The following is a 20,693-nucleotide window of genomic DNA, read 5'->3' as shown; positions in this document are numbered from 1 at the left end:
GAATGGATGTTGCTACTTTTATCAGAGAATTGAAAGTTTTAGGCAGGTCATTCCAAACTTGAAGAATCTCATTTTCTGCTAATATCTAAGGTTCTAATGATCTATTTAACCGTTCACGTTCAATTAATTCAAGTCGTATTCGTAAGTCAATAAATTTCTGTCTCCAAATGGCGCTGGACTGAAACTCAAAAGGTTGCATTTCAAAGTCGTGTAATCCCATCCAAGAAAACATGGTCACATCCAGAGTTTCAAAATCTACTGTATCTGGATATTTTATACATTTGGAGGTTTACTCGAATTTTCGAAATTGTTCAAAACGCAGTGAAAATTGTTCAGCAGTTGTGTCAATTATCTCTAAAAACAATATTTTCTGATAATCTTTGCCGGTAGTATCATGAACTTTTAAATTATTCTGATAAAAATTTATTGATGGCAACGCTAGCAATCGATGTAAGGCCGACACGTTTTCAGTATCAACAAAATGGCGGAAGCTAAGGAGATCTCGTTCAAATACGAGATTTGTCTTGAAAAAAAATTATTATGCCCTATGCTCCCCAAATGAAACACAGTCATATGAAAAAATTATATGGAATATGATTCACTAGCGCTTCTTCCATATTATTTACAGTTCTCGGAAAACACATTTCTTAATATCATCGTCGTCGCGTGCCACACAAAATCGTTTCGCGTGCCACCTTAGGCACGCGTGCCATAGGTTCTCCAGCCCTGGTCTATAGCCTATTCTTGTTATGATATTGGTATACTAGTAAAGTTATCTCATTACACGATATTAGAGTTTGATATTGTTTTCTACTTGTTGTCGAGTTGCTTGCAATTGATTCGTTACGGTATGCTGGGGGGGGGGGGGGAGATCGTTCAAATGCAGACCGTTTATTAGAATTTATTTATGTACAAACAAAAGATGTTTTTGCAACAGGCGTAGCCGGTGTGTAATGATAGTATGTTTATGAAGGCGTTGGTGTGCTTGCTGTTTGGCCAGGATAATTTGAGGATAATTTGGTTCTGAAATTTAAAACTAAAAGCTTATAAAATTCAACTTTAAAAATGTTTTCTCTTTTGAATATAAAGTACTAATCGACCGGCGGCGTAGCATACGCCGCTATTTTGCATGGCCGGTCTTAGGCCACTGCAACCTATGCGACCGCAGTGGGCCCCCACTTTTAAAGGATCCGCTCTATTTCAAGGTGTATACATTTTTATTAAACTATTTTATAACTTAAAGCAGATTTCACGCGCCCTCCTGTCGATTTACCAGTAACTCCTGGAATTCTCCCGAAATCGCAAAATATACGAAAAAGTCATTATAGGGAAATATATAAAAAAATGTCATTCAATATGGAAAATAATTCTCAAAGATAGATTGAAACATGAGCGGGATCTATGTAGGAAACAGAATTATTATGATATACTGTATGACTTTGCTACACGCAAGGCTCGTAAAGTAATTCTCTACGTGGTAAAGAATGAATAAAATGCATAGACGAATTTATTTTCTAATACAAACTCTTAAATTTCACTTATTATCCGCTTCCCTACCCAAACTTGGCCCCGCAAAATCCGTTTCGCATCGGGTCCCACAATGGTTAAGTCCGGCCCTGCTATTTACATATAGTAGATTATTTAGATTAGCTCCTAGTCCAAACCTCCAGCAGGACAAAAGGGGGTGGGAGCGGGCAGGGTTTGATACATTTAAACGACAGTCAAGCGCGCAGTCAGTCATCCGTAGTGTAAATACTACTCTTGTTTTCTCGTGGACAGAAATACTTCTTACTACTCGACAAACTCTTGAAGGAAGAAAAGAATTATATATATAGATTTTGTTTTATTGTAAAATTTGTCTGAAATAATCTGTGTTTTTCCTTGCTCTATCTACTGTCACATATTTTCCTTCAGATTCCTTCTGTGTGTCTGGCATGTGGTACTTGTATCTTTCTGTACTGAAGAGTTTGGTCAGTAAGATGGAATAAGCTGATTGATCGAACCTGAAATGTATATATAGAAAAAGTGCATTAACTTTTAAAGGAGTTTACATTATAAAGCCAATTTATTAACAAAACAAAACTAAATAAGTCATTCCTTTTTTTAAATGTTTCCATTGTCTTAAAAATACTTAGTGTATCTATCCTTAGCAACAGTAAACTAAAAAAGAAAACAATGGGCTTTTTTCTGAACATAAAAATTATATATGTGTCAGACGCGAATAGCCCAATTTTTCAGTAAAAGAAATTACAAAAGTCATTTCTCTATAGAAGAAATTACGAAGGCTATATAATATATAACCACAGACCTATAAATACTACCATAAATATAGGTTTTTGATTTCTAGTTACGATTTATTTAGGTAGGTGCTGTTTTACTACTACATACCAAGTATTAGAGTTTAGAAAAACCCAGGTTCATTTCTTGTGCAATGCTATTAACTAACACCGCATATCATCTCTCCATTAGTATATTTAGATCTATAATCTAGTTCTGGTCTAGATCTATATATAAAAATCGAATAGATCTAGTAATAGTATAGATTCTATCTTGAGACTAAATTACCTTTATTAATAGATTTACTTTTCAATGCCTAGACCTAATAATAAAATTGCCAATGATGTCTAATGACTGATTATTTTTATTTTTTTATAGTAATAGGCCTACTAGATCTAGGTCTAGACTCTACTTAGCCTAAATCTAGTCTAAAATAATGACTGTCTAAGACTCTAACGCTAGATGATTTAGAATTTCACATAGAGGTGTTGTTAATAATACGGCATGTCGGCTGAAAGTAAGCTGTATACCAAAGTATACATATATAAAGTGTTTGTTTTTTTTTTGTAAACAAAAAAATAGGTGCCGGTACTCAGTGATAGATTGCCTAACTTTCAACTACTAATAAATTAACAATTAACGTTGAAATACAAGAAAAGAATAATTTTTCCCGACATTGAAAAAAGGTGCCGGTACCCCGTACCGGTGCGTACTGTCACAAAAATATATCTATATCTCAATTTTCTTTCATTTAATTTTTTTTTTGCGGGGTTATTGCTACTTAATACATTGATACCGGATGGATTTATATAGGGTCTAAGTATACAAGCAGGATCTGGAGCATTGGATAAATTTATTTTTTAAATACAAAGTTTTTATGGAAGAGGCAATATATTAGTTGTTTGAAGTTTGTAACTTCTTAAATTCAAGCTAAAAATATCGAAGCCTACATTTTTACACTTATTTGTAAACAATTAGAAGAGATGGACTGACACATAGTGTACGTTGTGTACATTTGCAAAAACACAAACTCTCTTTGTAATCTTATCAGTTAGACTTTCAAAACTATTAAAAATAAAAAAAAAATACTTAGTGATTATTTTTACTGTATAATTCTATTTATTATGCCATTTTAGAAGAAGGATATAAACAAAAATTTGCCATATGACTTTGTCTAACAGAAAAAAATGAAACTTACGTCTATTTATGCAGTTATTTATAGTTACCTAGTAGGCTAATGCAAAATATATTGAACTAACACATACATTCATCATAATGCAGCCATGTGATTTTTCGTTTATGAACATAGCATTATTTAGGACCAATATTTTACAAAGGCTGCTTGGAGAAATCAGGTATACCCATTAGGAGAAAACACGACTCCTTTACTCAAGAAAAATTTAAGTAACTAGAACAGACACAAAATAGACAGTGACATTCATAACAAACTAATATTCAAAATTGATTAGAATAACACCTTTTAAGTAATCATTTAAAGTTTAAAATCACTACAATTTTTTTATCAACAATTATTTTGTGTATGAAATAGTGTATCGGAAAATGCCGGGTACTTGAAATAAGCTAGTCCTAAAAAAACAACACAGATCTTGGGTAAAATACTCATCAAATAAAGTACTGTAAATGTGTAGTTTCACGCGCTAGTTTCAGGTCTTTTCTTTTTATAGCCTCTATCGGGTTTGAATCCAACTACCCGTATTTTTGTGCAGAATTTTTTTCTCTATCAGGCACACTTACAATTATAGCATAATAATGTCAGTTTAATTTAAAAAGAGAACTGAAAAATGCAAAGATATATAAGGAAAAAAGCCACTTCCGGCCCAATTTGTGATTCTACTTTTTAATCAAAGAAACGAAACGGACTAGTCCAACAAAGCCCAACTTAGGGTTGGTGAGATAAGAATCACAGTACTCACACAATGGGGACTTCTCTCCCTTTAGCACAAAGGAATGTGTGATGTAAGTGTGACCAATGCTAAGTCTGGACATGGTCGTGTCAGACCCTTGGATGTAGACCGCCACCTAAAATCCGCAAAACATCCGTCTAAGCTGTTGTTGTGGGTCTTAGCCTCCCACGGATCTTGCCACTCTCGGTAGGTGGCAGAGGCTATACTCTGTCTCAGGTCCAGCAGGGAATTTGGGCTCCCGACACCGCTTGATTTAGGACTCTCTTTGCTTCTCTGTCTGCCGTTTTATTTTCCTCTATACCCATATGGGAGGCAACCCAGATGAATGTGACAGCCCTATGGTCAGATGTTATTTGCTCTAAAAGCTTTAGGCTTTTATGTACCGATGGAATGTCAGTCTTCATCCGCCGCAAAGCTTGCAATGCAGAGTCGGAGCATATGAGGAATTTTCTCCTTCTCATACTTTTACAGCCATAAGTGCAAGTGACATTGTACGCAACTCGGCCGTGAAGATGGAGCATCCATCGGGGAGTCTACGGGAGATTGTTTTGTTCCGAAAGGAGCAGGCTCACTCGACCTTTCCATCCATTTTGGAGGCGTCAGTGTAAATGATGTCACAACCTCCGTAACGCTCCTGCAGTAGTGTGTGTGGGTCTTTTTCTCTTTTTAAAATTAAGAAGGGATAACTTTCATTTAGGTTCATTCATCAACCAAGGAGGGTTTTGTGGGATTTCTATTTTACAGTCTTTGTCAACGGGTGGGGTTAAATTTTGAATGGATTCTATCATTCGAAGTCTCAAAGGCTGTATGACGTTAGACCTTCGATTGTATAGTTCTACATCGGTAGGGTTAATTATGGAGTCGAAAGAAGGGTTCGTGGGGTTGGATTTTAGCTTTTTCATTCTTATATCCATGGGGAGTTCTCCAGCCTCCACATAGAGACTTGGGATAGGTGATGTACGAAACGCACCGAGACAGAGACGCAGGGCAGCATTTTGTATTGGTTCCAGTATTTTTAGATAAGACTTCCTTGCTGCTCCATATATTATGGATCAGGTAGTCTAGCTTGGATCGAATTAGATTCCGATATAGCAGCAGCAAGGTATCTCTGTCAGCTCCCCAGTTCGTATGGCTGAGTAATCTAAGTATGTTTAATGACTTTTGGCATTTCTTCTTAAGTTCCTTAATGTGGGGAAGAAAATTAAATTTGGAATCTAGGGTGAGGCCTAAAAATTTTGTAGTTTTCACGACAGGGATCTTCTTTTTGTGTATAAATAGTTCAGGGTCTGGGTGGAGTCCCCTTAGATTACAAAAATGCATACTAACTGTTTTAGAGTTTGAAAATTTAAAACCATTGTCGTTTGCCCAACCCTGAATTTTGTTTAAACGTAACTGTAATTTTCTTTCTAAGGTGTTCATGTTTTTCCCATAAGTAAAAATGACAAAGTCATCAACATACAAAGAGCACTCTATGCCAGGGGACAGCGCATTTATGATGCTATTTATTTTAATGTTGAACAGGTTGACTGACAGAATGGTGCCCTGGGGTACACCCATTTCCTGGTCATGAGTGTCAGAAGCGGAGTTGCCCACTCGAACCTGAAATTTTCGATCTTTCAGGAATTCCCCCACAAAACGGGGGAGGTGTCCCTTAAGCCCCATAAGCTCCAGGTCACGTAGAATGCCATGTTTCCAGGTTGTGTCATAGGCCTTTTCTATATCGAAGAATACAGCTACTAGATGTTCTCTTCTAAGTAATGCATTTCTAATATAAGCTTCCAGCCTTACCAGGTGGTCAGTTGTTGTCCGCCCCTGCCGGAATCCGCACTGGTAGTTGGAAATCACTTTATTCCTCTCCAGGTACCAGACCAGCCTACTGTTAATCATTCTTTCCATGGCTTTGCAGATGCAGCTTGTTAGTGCTATTGGTCGATAGTTAGCTGGGTCAGAGCCGTCTCTTCCCGGTTTAGGTATCGGTATAACTGTGACTTTCCTCCAGCTGTTTGGGAAAGCGCCTGTTTGCCACACACAGTTATAGACCCCTAGCAGGACTGCCAATGAGGTTTCGGGAAGGTGCTTGAGGAACTGGTAATGGAGTTCGTCTTCTCCAGGCGCTGTGTCATGTGACTTGTCCAGCGATTCCCTCAGTTCCTCAAGCGAGAACGGTTTGTTTAGTCTCCATTGTTCTCTGACCTGAAATCAATGGGGTGTCTTTCCTCCCTGGTTTTGACTTTTTGGAACTCTGGCGTGTAGTGTGCAGTGGATGATTTTTCTGCTATTGAGGATGCAAGGCAGTCAGCTATTTCTCTGGGGGACGTGACAGTTCGTCCTTGGTTTTTCAAATGCCCTATTGCATTTGATTCTTTCCCTTTGATTCGCCTTACTGCCTTCCAAACCGCTCTAGCAGAAGTTTTAACATCCAGACTGCCGACAAACTTCTCCAGGAAATCCTTTTGGCTGACCGTATGGTTTGTCTAGCCTTTGCTCTAGCTATCCTGAATAGCTTTAGGTTTTCCTGAGGAGGTTTCTTTATAAATGCAGCCAGTCGTTTTTTCCTATCGCCAATAGCACTTTTGCAAGCTGTATTAAACCATGGTTTGCTAGGCCGTTTTAGATTTGCAGAGGTTAGGGGTACAACTTTCCTGGCTATACTTAGTAGCTTGGTAGCAAAGGTATCAGCTGGGTTCTGTTCATCGAGGATATTTTCTGTGATATCCTCGGAGCATCTTTTTTGGAATTGTTCCCAATCGGCCTTATTCAGTTTCCACCGCTAAGGTCGTCCCAATGATGATTGGGAAGTGATCACTTCCCCGTAGATCAATGCTAACTGACCATTTAATGTCGTCCAGAAGTCCGGGGACGCATACGGTGAGGTCAATGCATGTGAGTGATCCAGTTCCTGAGTGCAAGTAGGTCGGTGATGCATCATTATGTATGCATAAATCATGTTGGAGGAAGATTTCCTCCAGCATACGACCTCTTGTGTCGGTATTGTTGGATCCCCACATCGTGTTATGGGCATTGAAATCCCCAAGGATTAAATAAGGCCGGGGGAGTTGTTTCAATAGGTCCTCCATGTCTGTTGGGTTTAATGGAGCGCCTGGTGGTAGATACAGGCTGCAGCAAGTGATAAACTTGTGAAGGGTGATCCTAGCTGCTACGGCCTGTAGTGTGGTCTGTAGTTGTACCCTCTCATGGGGGATGCTATCCTTCACAAGGATACAGACTCCACCTGATGCTCTCTCTGCATCCTCAACATTCTTGCTGTAAGCTTGTATATACATGGCAAACTTTTGAGTAGATAATCTTTCAAATCTATTATGCTGTGAAGGTCACTGGAAGAATATTAAGTTGAGGGTGTCTCCGTCGTATTTTACTCTAAATCTTAAAAAAATCTTTTAAAAACTTTTTAGTTGTTGTTACAATGTAATTTCTTTCATGTCCCATTGGCCTAGTATGACTAGTATCAACTAAATCCTACATACTGTCACGTACTTGTTTGAGACTCACTGTGACCTGTAGTGATTTCATAGTCACCTAACTATCTCGTGCCTATAGCACGGAAACATCTATTGGTCTGTGACTGGCCATGAGGTAAAAACCTGAGTTATTTGTTGAGCTAAATCTATTGGTCTGTGACTGACCATGAGGTGAAAACCTCAGTTATTTGTTGAGCTCCTGTAGAGTAAGGAGACAAGTAGTTCTCACTGCTGTTATAATGATACAAGTAGTTGATTCAGCAATAGAATGTTAATTGTGTACTTAGTATATTTCCTTTTGGACGTATGTGAAACATAATATGTATTTCTTTATAGCTGGGATTGTCAGCAAATTGTTATTGTATCTTATGGAAAATAAATGTGCTGTCTGCTGAGCTGGACTTTGTTCGTCATTCTACATATTGGGATAATATTACTCAGTAGACTTAGAGTGAACCTGTGTAACAATAAGTAGGGCGTGAAGTGGGGCATTTCATCAACATAGCACACATACTTGTAATACCAGAAGAGGTATCTATATCTACAAGAATCAGGCTAATTCAAATATATCAAAGCCTGACATGTACCTATGACAAGAATGTAGTCCATTGTGAACCTTACTGCAGTTTCTATCTGAGACAACTGCATTTGGAATTAGACAATCTCTTTCAAATGCACATTTCGCCCAAGGTTGAAGAATAGCTTTGATGACAAACTGAGTATGTTTAAAAATGGCGAAATTTGCAGGAACTTGTGAAAATGGTAGATATGTACACGGCTGTTCTCCCATGAAGTCAAACATCTAAAAGAAAAAAAGAGAAAATTGTTTTGGGAGTAATTAAGTACTGATCACATTAATTTAGTTGTTTAAAATTATTAGTGACAAATTCCCTATCGCAATAAATAATTTATTGTTCAAATACACATAAACAAAAGGCATTCAATCTTACCCCTTTTAAAGTTGCTACTGGAATATTATGAAAATAATTGGGTACAAAAAGCTGAAGATGCAATTGGTCTGCTCTTTCTAATAACTCAGTCACACCAGCTTTCCAATTAATAGAGGAATCTTGATAAATGACGAGTTTGTTCGCCCTCATCATAGCTGCCTACAGATAAATTAATAGTAGAGATTCAACTATTTATTCCAAAAAACCTATCTTTAATTTGTATTCTTGATTTCTAATATATTAAATTTCTAAATTAATTATCTCTGTACACAAAAAAAATAATGAATTTGTAGGCATGATTTTTTTTCTCTGGGTTGAAATCAATACCCTTTTAAACTTACAAGTATGAATATCGGCTTCCAGTGAAAGAAAAAAAGTTGTTTAAACCAGGATGGAAAAAGATGAAATGGAAAGCTAATAACATGACATCGACAGGCTTTTTCAGTCTGAGGATCATACAACATTTATTACATTAAACACAAGATTTAGTTCCTAAATGCTGGTTTCTTTCATTTCATTAGTTCATGTTTTAATAAAACCTGTTCAAATATAACCATCACAGATCTATATATATATTATATCTAGAAAACTTTTAAAAAGCTGAAACAAGGCGTTTTGTAATTTGCAATTTTTTAGATACATAATCTAGATAGATTTATGTAATCAATCTATTTAAATGCACATACGATGATTAAAATCAACAGACGTGAATTATTTCGATCTAGGATTTTCGAAACATTATCTCAATGGAAACTAACAGGAAATAGCTTTATTTCATATATTTGCGTGAATATATAGTTCTTTGATTAATAACCCATTCTGTTTAAAATTCGCAAAACGGTCTTGCATTGTTTCTAAACTTTGAAAACTAAAGATCATTACTTTTCTAAGGCAGAAAAGATAGATTTTCCTAGATTCGGGGCGACTTTGCTTACAGCTGGAAAAAAATTTACGTACATAACAATCTATATTTATAGGTCTGTGATCTGATCATTATTGGATAAGAATTTGTTTCCGTTTTCCATTCTAGGTACAACATATATAGGTCTGTGATTATCTTCTTACTAGAAACTCACAAAAAAATATAAATGCATACATCTAATATTCAATAATACATGTAAGATACACATATTGATTAAGGAAGGCAATTCAAACCAAGAAGAAAAAAGATCAGTTTGGCTAATGATGTGGAGATGGTTAAGACAACGAACAGCGGCTGTGAGATTTTGGATTCGCTTCCTTCACACCAATAATAGACCGACGCAAACAGTAGGTAGTTAAGTTCAAGTCCTCCTACTAATTTCCGCTCATTCCTCTTGCGCCAGAACGCCAGACAAGGTAATTATTCTCCCAACCATTTCTGAAAGACCACAAAGACGAACTGCACTAGTAGCCTGAGATGAACTCCTATTGAAAAAAACAGAGCAGGAAGGACTAGTCCTCCCGTAGTGCTCTGGCAAGAAAATTAGCCGTTAGACGTAGTGCCTCGTAGCTACCATACAAATCGAGTGACTGCTCAGACAGGTCCCCCCTTAGCTCGCGGAGCTGGGGACACTCGTACAAGACGTGCGACACTATTTTCGACGCTCTCTTCACAGTGACGGCATCGGGAGTCAAAGTTTGTGCGGAACCGGGCAAAATATGCCCCAATAGGACAGTGTTCCGTTCTGTCGGATTCCTCCCAGGACTTTAACCACTTTTCATGAATGAGTTCTCGGATTTGTGCCGTTGTTGTAAGTACGTGCTTGGTGCTTCGAGGTGTGTGGCTGCCAAAGCACCCTTCCTTGCGAGGGCGTCTGCCGTTTCATTGCCCCTCACGCCACAATTTGAAAACGACAGCTCCAATAGCTCGGCGGATGTTATCTGTTATTACGGGCGACCCTCCCCCGCCGCCACCCATAGCTTGGAGACTGGAGCGAGAGTCGGTTACTAGTACCACAGTAGTGGCACCAGTTTCGTGTTGGGTCATTCAGGCTCTAATAGCCTCGAACGCCCGAGTTATCCCTGTTAACTCGGCGTCAATGGAGCATGCGGCATAGCCACATGGACCAGAGAGCCGGTCTGGTTCTGTCCGGTCAGGGTAGGCTATAAGGGCACCATACCCTGATCTATCTGGGTCCCTCAATACCGACCCATCGGTATAGCAGAAAATGGCATCTGATGGGTAGGATTTTATTGTTACTGATGCCAAGTTTTGGAGAATGGCTGGTGTTAGTCGTCTCTTGGTGGCTCCCACTTGCACTATAAGGGACAGGTTTATTTATGAGGCCGGTAATCTCCTTCACGTAGGCCATGTACTAATCCTTCTTATTGGGATTCTGTCAGTGGAGAGCCCAGCTGATTTAGTCAAATTGGCCGCAATGTGGAGGAATATTTGCATTTTTATGCGGTTCCTCTCTCTCCACTGTCGCACTAATATTGAGGGCCCACGTTTGTTAAGATTTCAGCAGCGTTTGTTGGGCTTGTCCGAAAGGTGCCACAAATAAACCTTAGGGCCTGTGCTTGCACTCAGTCGAGTGATTCGAGGGCAGTTTTACTAGCATATACTTGAACTGTATAGCTGTACTCAATTTGTGATCTGACTGCCCCTAAGTACAATGTGCGTAGCATGTCAGCTTTGGCTTCCCACTTTGTGCTGGCCAGCTTTCTTAGTAACGCTAACTTCTCCAAGGCTTTTTTTTCAACATCCTGGACGTGCTGGAGCATTGACAGTTTTCTATCCAGGGTCACCCCTAGATATTTTGGCGTGTTTTCACGTTGGAGTCGTAGCCCACCGAATTGAAGCTCGAATGGAGCCTTAAGAATGTCGATCCCTAGGCTGAACAGGGACCAGGTCGTTTTGGCAACGTTTATCAGAATCTGCCATTTGTCGCAATAACAGGAGATGGTTTGGAGGTCTGCTTGTAATGCCGCCTGAATTTGGTCGGCTTTCTTCCCTGTTGACCAGAGGACAATGTCATCCGCATAAAGCAGTTTTTTGGACCGCAGTGAGCTGGGCAAATCATTAAGAAAGGCCATGAAAAGTGTGCAGGACAGGGCAGAGCCCTGGGGCAGGCCATTGAGTTGTTGTTTTGGCTTGCTAAGGGAATGCTGGTATTTTGTACGTGTGCTCCTCCCAGACAGAAAGGATTGTATCCAATTGTATATCTTTCCCCGCACACCCATGGCTCTAAGCTTAAGATAGAGGCCTTGCTTCCAAACACGGTCGTAAGCCTGTTTTAGGTCTATGAACACTGCATGTGCTTTTAGACCTCTGGAACCCATCGGCCACCTCCTGTGCGAATATCGTGACCTGGTCGATCGGGCTCAAGCCTGCCCTAAAGCCGGCCTGTTCTGGCGCCAGGATACCGGCACTCTCAAAGGACCAAACTCGTTGACCATACGCTCAGCAATTTTGCCAAGTGTTGAGGTTAGTGAAATGGGTCTGTAGGACTCCAAGTTAGTCGCGTCCTTCTTAAGGACTGGTACAATGATAGCACTCTTCCAGGTCCCGTGCAGTCTGGACTCTGCCCAGGTTCGATTCATAAACTCCAGGAGTTTACCTCTTGCAATGCCTCCGAGGTGATTTACCATCTCAGGGGTAAACTTATCTGGCCCCGGAGCTTTTCGGTTTTTGCACTTAGCTATCGCTCTGTCCAGCTCAGCACGACAGAAGGGCGCGTTGCACGTTTCTTGGCTTTCAGGCTCATCTGGCTCCCTCTCGAGTCATTTACGTTCTTTGTTGAGGGCTTTGGACATGGCTGTCTTCTTTTCGGGCTTGCTAATTTTAGCAAAATGACGATTTAGAAAGCCGGCCATTTTGGTTACCGTTGAGACCTGCTCTCTGGGTGAGGATAGAGGGGCAGCCGTTGGCGCTGTGTCTTTGGCCTCAAGGTTTCGTAGAAGACGCCAGGCTTTCGAGGAGTCCCGAAGATCCATCCCGTGCAGGCAGCGTTCCAATGGTCCGACCGGACGCGTCGGGCCAGTTCACTCGTGGCTCCATAGAGCCGGTTGTACTCCCGCCGGATTTCAGGGGTACCCTTCCTTTCAGCGAGCCTCCGGGCTCGCTTGCGTCTCAGGACCAGCTTGTTCAAATCCTGAGACCACACGCGTTTCTGCCTAACGCCAGGATAAGTCCGCGGGACAAACCTCTTGGCCGCACCCAACATTGCTGCTGTTATTTCGCCGTAGGTAGTGTCAGCGTCTTTCTCCTCCACCGCTAAATTCATTAGTGCAGCGTCGACTGCTGCCTCGTATGCTGGCCAGTTCGCCTTGGTGTAGCTACACTTCCGCGGGAGTTTTGGGGCTACACCACTGGCCTCTGAGAGGGCAATTGTGATCAATAAGGGCCTATGGTCGCTCCCAATATCGTCCAGGACCTGAAATTGTGTGTGAGATTCTAAGTTTGCTGTAATTAAAGTGAGGTCAGGTCTGGATTGGCTGCCATTACAAGTATGGTATAATGTTGTGGTAGTATGTTTATTTTGTAGACAGAACAAATTATAATTATTTTATGTCCCGACAAATCAATTGCGTCATAGCCCCACTGTTGAGACTTTGTACAAATGTTCCTTCTTTCTTAGTGCTATTAGAGCATGGAATGGGTTGCCTGAGATAGCCAGGAAAACCAGTGATGTAGCAGAATTTAGGTCATTGGTTAATATACATGACTAAATACATGACGCATAGGAAGTAATCATCTTCTTTTTTAAGTAACCTCTGTATTATATAAGATAATATAAAACAGTTTGTGTGGAAACAAGTGGTCCACCCAGGCAGGTAAAAAGGCAGGTTTCAATATTTAAAGAAAGGACATCAGAATGAAATTCTATCAAAGACAAATGGTAGAGAAAAATGGAGAAAATGGGTTGACAGATCTTGTGTGTGGTGCCCCGGCGGTCCAGCAGACCAAAGGATAGGTGAATGTGAAGTTAGATGTGAACCTGGCCTAACTGATGTCTTATAATGAATATCTAATTGATCTAATTCTTTTATAAAGGGTCAATCTCTTATTGAAATCCTCAAGAAAAAAACTATTCCGTGGATCATTGTGTTACCCCTTAGTCCATGCGATTATAAGAAAAACTACTTTTTAATTGCTGTTTTAAATTCTGTCCAACTTTTATGCATATTAAATATATTTTTTCTATTTAAAAAATAGTTAACATTTTTTTTTTGTAAATGTAGTAGTTAGTATGACAGAACTGACTTAAATTAGCAATATAAATGTAAAAAAATATTATTTTTTTTATAAAAATCTAAAGTTGTTTGCATAAATGTGTTAAAAATATGGTAAATGTAAATCTCCCCTACTAAAGAGCTTCCCGTGTTTGTTACTATTAATAGTGAATAGTTGTAAAAGTGGTGTTTTTTTTATGAAAAATCTGCTTGAATAGATAATTTTTTTTAATTAGAGTGGTTCACTTTCGGAAAAGAAAAAAGTAGCCGTTGCATCAGAACTTTGAATGATCTAAAATATCATGATGTCCGATATTTTCTCTTCTAGTTTCTGAGATTTAAACGGGACGGACGGACGGACAGACGGACAGACAGGTCACACAAAACTAATAGCTTCTTTTCGCCTTTCGGAGACCGGTAATAAAAAGTCATAAATATATATTTGGCTATAGAACAACAAAATACCTAAGAAATAATTTTATGTTCAGGAACATTTTGCGCAACGTCTTCCAAATCTAGATCTAAAGAACTATCTTTGGAATATTATAAAGTCTAGATCTAGCCTATATATTCTTTTAACCAGGATTCTTTCTGGAGGGGTGGGGATTGGGGCGGGATAAAAAATGTTCCTTTTTAAAAAATCTAATAATCATTAGTTATGAAGAGAAAAATAATCGCTCTATATGTTGTATACAGGAGGTATTGTCTTTAAAAAGAGTATTTTTAACGTTTTTCTTGTTTAAATCTAACATTCGTTGGTTATTAAGAGCAAAAGAATCACTCTATAAGTTGTATAAAAGGGGTTTCTTAGAATTCTTAGAACTTGGACAGTTGGTGTTACTCTTTGGGAAAATAATTGGGAAACTAGCTAACAGGCCACACTGGGAAAATTCTTTTGACCGTTATAATTGTTTGAAATACTATCTTCTAAAATTAAATTTGAACTTGAACTCTTTACTTTGAACAGACACCTCAGCGGGTTTTCCCGCATATTCATTTTACAGGTTTCAAATCAACCACTTATTATTTATTAAAAATAAAAGAAATCGCTCTTACAAAGGTTGGTCAGCTGCACAAAAGAGGAATCGTCTGTTTTTTCTTCACATAAACCTTATTGACATGTAATAATGTAAAATTTCAAATAAATCTTCATAGCAAAGAGTTCAATTATTAGACCTAAATCTCGTATAGGTTAATTGGAAGGGGCGGGGTCTTATATCTGGCACTACACACTCATTCTTACCAAATTTCGCTGCTTAATTGTTAATCCAAGGTCCAGAAAAACATAAGTTACATTAGAAAGCACTGGATAGACCACTGTATGAAGATTTTGAACCATGGCTTGGAATTCATTAAAATGATTACTTGAAGCTGCTGATAGTAAAATGGTGTCACTTGAAGGTATTGATTGAGAAAACACTTTGATGATGGACGTTTGTTGTTTTGACAACCGAAATCTCGGTGATAGTATGTCCCATATGCGTTCTTCTACGTTGTTACTTATCTCGCTAGAACAGTTGTCGTATTTACAAGCTGATGAAGGAAAAACACAAGTATATTTAATCTAGGATCTGTGTTAAAAAAGTGGTACAATATTAATTAGACATATTTAGATATATTTATATATTAGTTGGTAATACATAAAACACTACGAATTATAAAAAAAAACAACTAATGTGTCATGTTGGCACTGCTTTAAAAAGCTCTTTTTAAGTGACCTACTAAAGGGGTAAAGCGTTATTAAATTTGTGTGGACTGTCTGTCCTCTAATCCATCTGTCATATTTAGATCTCAGTAGTATTTTGCAGCTAGCGAGGTTCTGGTGCTACAGCTACATTTCATCTTGCTTGTAAGCAATACACCATCTTAAAAACGTATTTACTTTTATGGCTGCATGGTCGTGCATTATTCGCGCTGGACTGTCTGTCATTCGGTCGTCTCTATGGTCCCGGGTTCATACCCTGACGATGCCATTCCCCATTGTCCTTTGGGAGGTTAGTATTAGAAAATAGATTATGTTCAATTCTGAAAGAACATCCAAAACATGTAAAATAATTTTCGAACAATATTAATAAAAAGGGAGCTAAATTTAAGTAAGGGGTGTGACTATTTTATAAATGTTGTATAACACTTATGTAAACAGTTTTTTCAAATTTCCAAAGTGAGGTAAAAAATAGAGTAAAGTTCATCTTTCAGACCTTGTTGTCTATAGGGCAGATGATATATAGGTCATCTGTTTCAGTGGCCTACAGTTAACGAGGGTGTCATGTGGCCAGCACAACGAACAACCGTCTTTACTTTTCCCCAACTAATGTCAGGTACCCATTACTCAGAAGCGTCCGAAGATCCCGAAATTAAAAATCCCAGTCTTCACCAGGATTCGACCCCGGACCCCTCTACGGAAGTCAAGCGCTTTACCGCTCAGTCACCGCGCCTATTCCAAAGTAAGGTAGGCGAAGAAAAAAACGCAAGCTTCCTATCAAACCTTTGTATTTTTTTATTCTCCATATTACAATAAAAAGCATTAAAAATAGCACACGAATTCGTATTTTTAAAGTAATTCTTTTTTTCCTTAAGTCATATTACGTCATGTCCGCTTCCTTTTAGACGCGGTACAAATAAAAAACACAACTAATCCTAATAGCAATAAAAATATAATATAGATCTATAGTATTTCTTTTTTTTTCAATGAGAGAGAGAGAGAGAGAGGGGGGCAAAAATGATACTTTGTAGGACTATCGTTTCTCTACATTCAAAAGGGGTAAAATAAACGATGACATTGAATAAAATCAGATTGATATTTCCTTTTATTTAGAGGACACAATTAAGACAGTTGTACCTCAAGGAATAGCCTTAGGTACATTACAATTTTTTAATTTACATAAATAATTTACCGCAGTTCGTAAACAAAAGTCAGATAATTTGCAGACGATGGATAATATATAGAACAATAAAAACAACACAAGATATAGACATTTTTCAAATGAGAGTTGTATGAATTTCAGAAATGGGAATCAAATTTCCACCCAGAAAAAAATGACAGCTATTAAGAGTAAGCCTATGTACATGGAAAATGATGTAGTTATATAGTCTCGTCCTATTTTTCATCTAAGACTCAGTCGACGATGTATGTGACAAGTTTTCGCGTGTGACGTGTGTTTAGCTTGTTTAATGTCTAGGGGATGATTATTTTTGAAGTTATCACACACTGACCCATCAGCATATAAATCGGGAGCAGGCACGCAACGAGACAAGCAATGAAAGAGAGATACAAAAGTTAAAATTGAAGAATATTTATTTACATTAATATTTACATAAGGGGAGGGTTAGCATCTATCTCTAATCATTAATATTTTTAATCATCACTCTTGCACTTAATAAGAGAGTATGTCACTTTTGTTTTCTGAACTTAGCTGGTTGTCCTGCTTGGGTCGCAGCTGGCTGTGACCTGGCTTGAGGTTCTGCAGCGGGAGGTGGTGGGTAGAGGGACGCCGGTGATACAGTTCTTGTGGAGTCTCAATCCAAAATTCTGATATCCGTAGAGGGCACAGTAAGGCGGGTGGCCGGCTACCGTGGGCACACGTGCACAGAGCTGATCTGCCGTGGGCAGCGTAGTTAGCAGGATATGTCCAGTGAGTTGCGGAGATCTGGCGGAGCTATGACGTCTCGCACAGACACTGGGTCTATAGGGACGTCTTGCCTAATAGGTTGACACGTGGACTGTCAAATAGGCAGGCAAGTAGTAGATGATACTAGAAAGCAGTAGGCAAGTGATCCGATAAATAGGCAGGAGATGATACTCAATAACAAAAAGGCAGACACCTGAGGGAGGCTGCGGATAAACAAGGACATGTCACTCATGCATCTTATCGATGCCCTCGACTGAGGTGCATTCGTCAGATTGGAAAATTGCTTTTGAGCACAATGGGGAGATGATGACAAATGGGATTTGGAAAATAGATGGCTGATAGTAGCAATATAAAAACGTACATAAAAGGGGAAATAATAATAATAATCTCAAATAATCAACACAAGTGGAAAGAGAAAGGGGGGGGGGCGGACGCTGGTCAGCGACCATGACGCTTTTGTTTACAAAGTTTACATAAACAAAGGAGCGAGCTTGAATGGGGAGTGCGTCCGTTCAAGGGGCGCAACTCTCATAAAAGTAAAATGACTAAAGGGGAGATAATTCATATCTCTTTTCTAAGCGCAATATTAGTGCACTAGTAAAATTATCTAGGCTGTCAGCCGAGAAAAAGGGAATAAAATAAGAGGTACAAATATATACAATGTTGTGTCAAGGATCAATAGAGCAACGTGGCAATCATATTGTGGACATAGGTAAATGTAATCCTATACTCTTAAGCGAGCAATTTTTGTATGTATTTATGTATGTATGTATGTATTAATATCCTATACGCTTAAGCGAGCAATCCTTATATATATGTATGTATATATATTTATATATAAATTTTATATCGAAAACGGCTCTAACGATTTTCTTTAAAATTTCAAGGTATGTGCATAATAGTGAGAAAAAAATCTTCTCAACTCATTGGCCACATCGGGAAAACTCGAAGTCGACCGTTATATCGGTTTCAAAATGGCTCATTATCGAAAAATTAATGTTGGCTAGAATGTTTAATGAATGAAATTTTCTATATGACGTCAATGGGAAAAAAAACTTGACACCGCTTACGTCACTAGGCTCACAACAGTACACTAAGACATTTCTTCGCAAACAAGAAAACGTTTTAATGATTTAATTGGCGTAATTAAACAATTTGCGCACCATCTTATTGTAGATTGATCCATTATGAAACTATGGAAGAAAAAAAATGAAATTAAATATGTTTATGTATGATTAGTTATTGTATTTTGAAGGCTTTATAAATTGTTTACATTTTAATTGCGTACACCCATAGGTAGCTTTTACTTTGTTATTATTTTGCTGGTGAATTATTGCAATGTGTTTAAGCTTCGAAGTCTACTGTCCCATACCAAAACATAAGAAATGGTCATAACACAGCTTATCTATGCCTTATTTGCACAACCAGGGCCGGCCCTAACATTTGCGGGGCCCTATGTCAAATGGATTGCGAGCGGACCAGTAAGGATAGGGATAAGGATAATAAGTAAAAATAAAGATTTTGTTTTAGAAAATAAATTCGTATTTGCATTACATTTTTATTAAATGAAAGCTGACGATGCCGTTTTTTTATATCACGCGTAGGACTGGCGTTTACCATATTGATTGACACCCCAAAATGACAATTTTGTCTTTTTAAGGACATTTTTATAAGTTTCAGGAGATTGCCAGGAGCTTCTTGAAAACAACGAGACCACAGGAACCATATTATAAATTATAATGGTTTAATTTAATAATTTACACCTAGAATTAGCGCGGGTATTTTGAACCTTCGGGGTCCACTGCGGGCTGAAGCATAGGCCTAAGACTGGCCCTGATGATATCCAGCTCGCGGTCAACCAATTTTCATCACGCTGCTGCTTTTTTTGGTTAACCTATGTTCCAGAAGTCACCCAATAAAACCTACTCAGCCCAAAGATCACCGCGCATAGACATCCCTTAAAGTGGTAGATAACTTCACATTATCTGGGAAGCATAGTATCAAATGACTCATTGCTTTAAAGAGAGTTTGATATGTGATCAGGGATAGTCGTGCTTTTGGACGCCTCCAGGCGAGAGTGTGGCGAAATAAATAGCCCCGCCTGTGTACAAAAATCAGTGTCAACCAGTGATTCTCTCAACCCCTCTATGTGGATCTGAGACTAAGACTTTATAGAAAGCAACTAAGACTTCTTGAACGACTTCAACAAAGACCGCAATACAAACAGCGATATTCTTGCAAAATGGTATGAACTTCTTATAATCCGACAGTCACACTTTGCTGGGCACTTATTCCGTATGGGGGACGAAAATATTTTTGGCAATCTTTTTTTTAGTAAGCTGAAAGGTTGTCGGAGTAAAAGAGATAAACTATTGTCCGCAGGTGGTCAATTTCGATTTTCTTTTCGCCATCTGCGTTTGTCCTCGGCAGCAGAGTTTCTTTTGGTCTCAAATGTGTATCCCGCGGCCTTCGTGAGTGACCTCCAGCTGTCTCGTTCGGAGGCCGCATACAACCAGGTGCTTTCTTCTATGCCAGCCAAGGAAATTTGACGCCTAAGCTTGTCTTTGAAGCGTTTCCGTGGGGCACCTCTGTTACATCGACCACCTTTTGGCTCCCCCCAAAAAAGACTGCCTTTGGCATACGTTCGTCTCCCATACGGGATACGTGCCCTACCCAGTGCAACTGTCGGACGATAAGAAGTCCCTCTATACTGTCCATACCGGCGTTGGCAAAGACATCGCTGTTTGTAGTGCGGTCCTGCCACCGTATGTCAATGATGGAGCGCAAAAATCTTTGGTGAAAGCACCCAAGAAGTCTTAGTTGTTTCTGTAAAGTTTCCATGTCTCAGAGCCATAATGAATATATTTATTGCAATATTAAATGTCAGAAAGTAACCATTTTAGAAGTTACACTGTTGGGGGGGACTTTCTATTTTAATCGCCATGTACAATTACACTGAGAACTGACAGAACGAAATAGCAACTCTTCGGATTGATAGTCTTTACCCGATCGTTCATTTTCGTAAGTACAACAATATTCCCAAAATGACTTCGGGTATATATCTGTTTGTTTGATCTTTCCCCCGGTCAAGGGGACATAAACTAGAGGTCTTGGCCTAGCTATCGCCAAGGTGGTGGACTAAGTCTAGTGAGTAGAGGAAAAAGGTGGGGGTTGGTAGGGAAATAGGGACTAAAAATGAGAAATGATTAAAATAAAATAAATAAATAATAATAGTTAATGCTGTGATAAAATTGAGTGACTCTGACAGCAAGCCTT

General features: G+C 38.9%; 1 protein-coding gene across 11 annotated transcripts in view; it reads right to left on the bottom strand.

The window, feature by feature from the left end:
- Window positions 1-1,694: 1,694 nt before the first annotated feature.
- LOC106076738 (uncharacterized) overlaps window positions 1,695-20,693 on the bottom strand; it is a 104,091-nt gene continuing 85,092 nt past the window's right edge. For 10 of the 11 annotated variants that reach the window (XM_056037327.1, XM_056037323.1, XM_056037325.1 and 7 more), the window contains 5 exons: window positions 15,032-15,321; window positions 8,973-9,077; window positions 8,632-8,790; window positions 8,269-8,483; window positions 1,695-2,003 (listed from right to left, as the gene is read on the bottom strand). In XM_056037327.1, the coding sequence (XP_055893302.1) occupies window positions 1,844-2,003; window positions 8,269-8,483; window positions 8,632-8,790; window positions 8,973-9,077; window positions 15,032-15,321 (929 nt within the window). In that variant the 3' untranslated portion in view covers window positions 1,695-1,843. The remainder of the gene's footprint in view (window positions 2,004-8,268; window positions 8,484-8,631; window positions 8,791-8,972; window positions 9,078-15,031; window positions 15,322-20,693) is intronic. The other variant, XM_056037326.1, reaches the window with a different exon arrangement.

Source organism: Biomphalaria glabrata, chromosome 8 (assembly GCF_947242115.1).
Source record: "Biomphalaria glabrata chromosome 8, xgBioGlab47.1, whole genome shotgun sequence".
Lineage (NCBI taxonomy): Eukaryota > Metazoa > Mollusca > Gastropoda > Planorbidae > Biomphalaria > Biomphalaria glabrata.
This window is presented reverse-complemented; position numbering and strand designations above follow the sequence as displayed.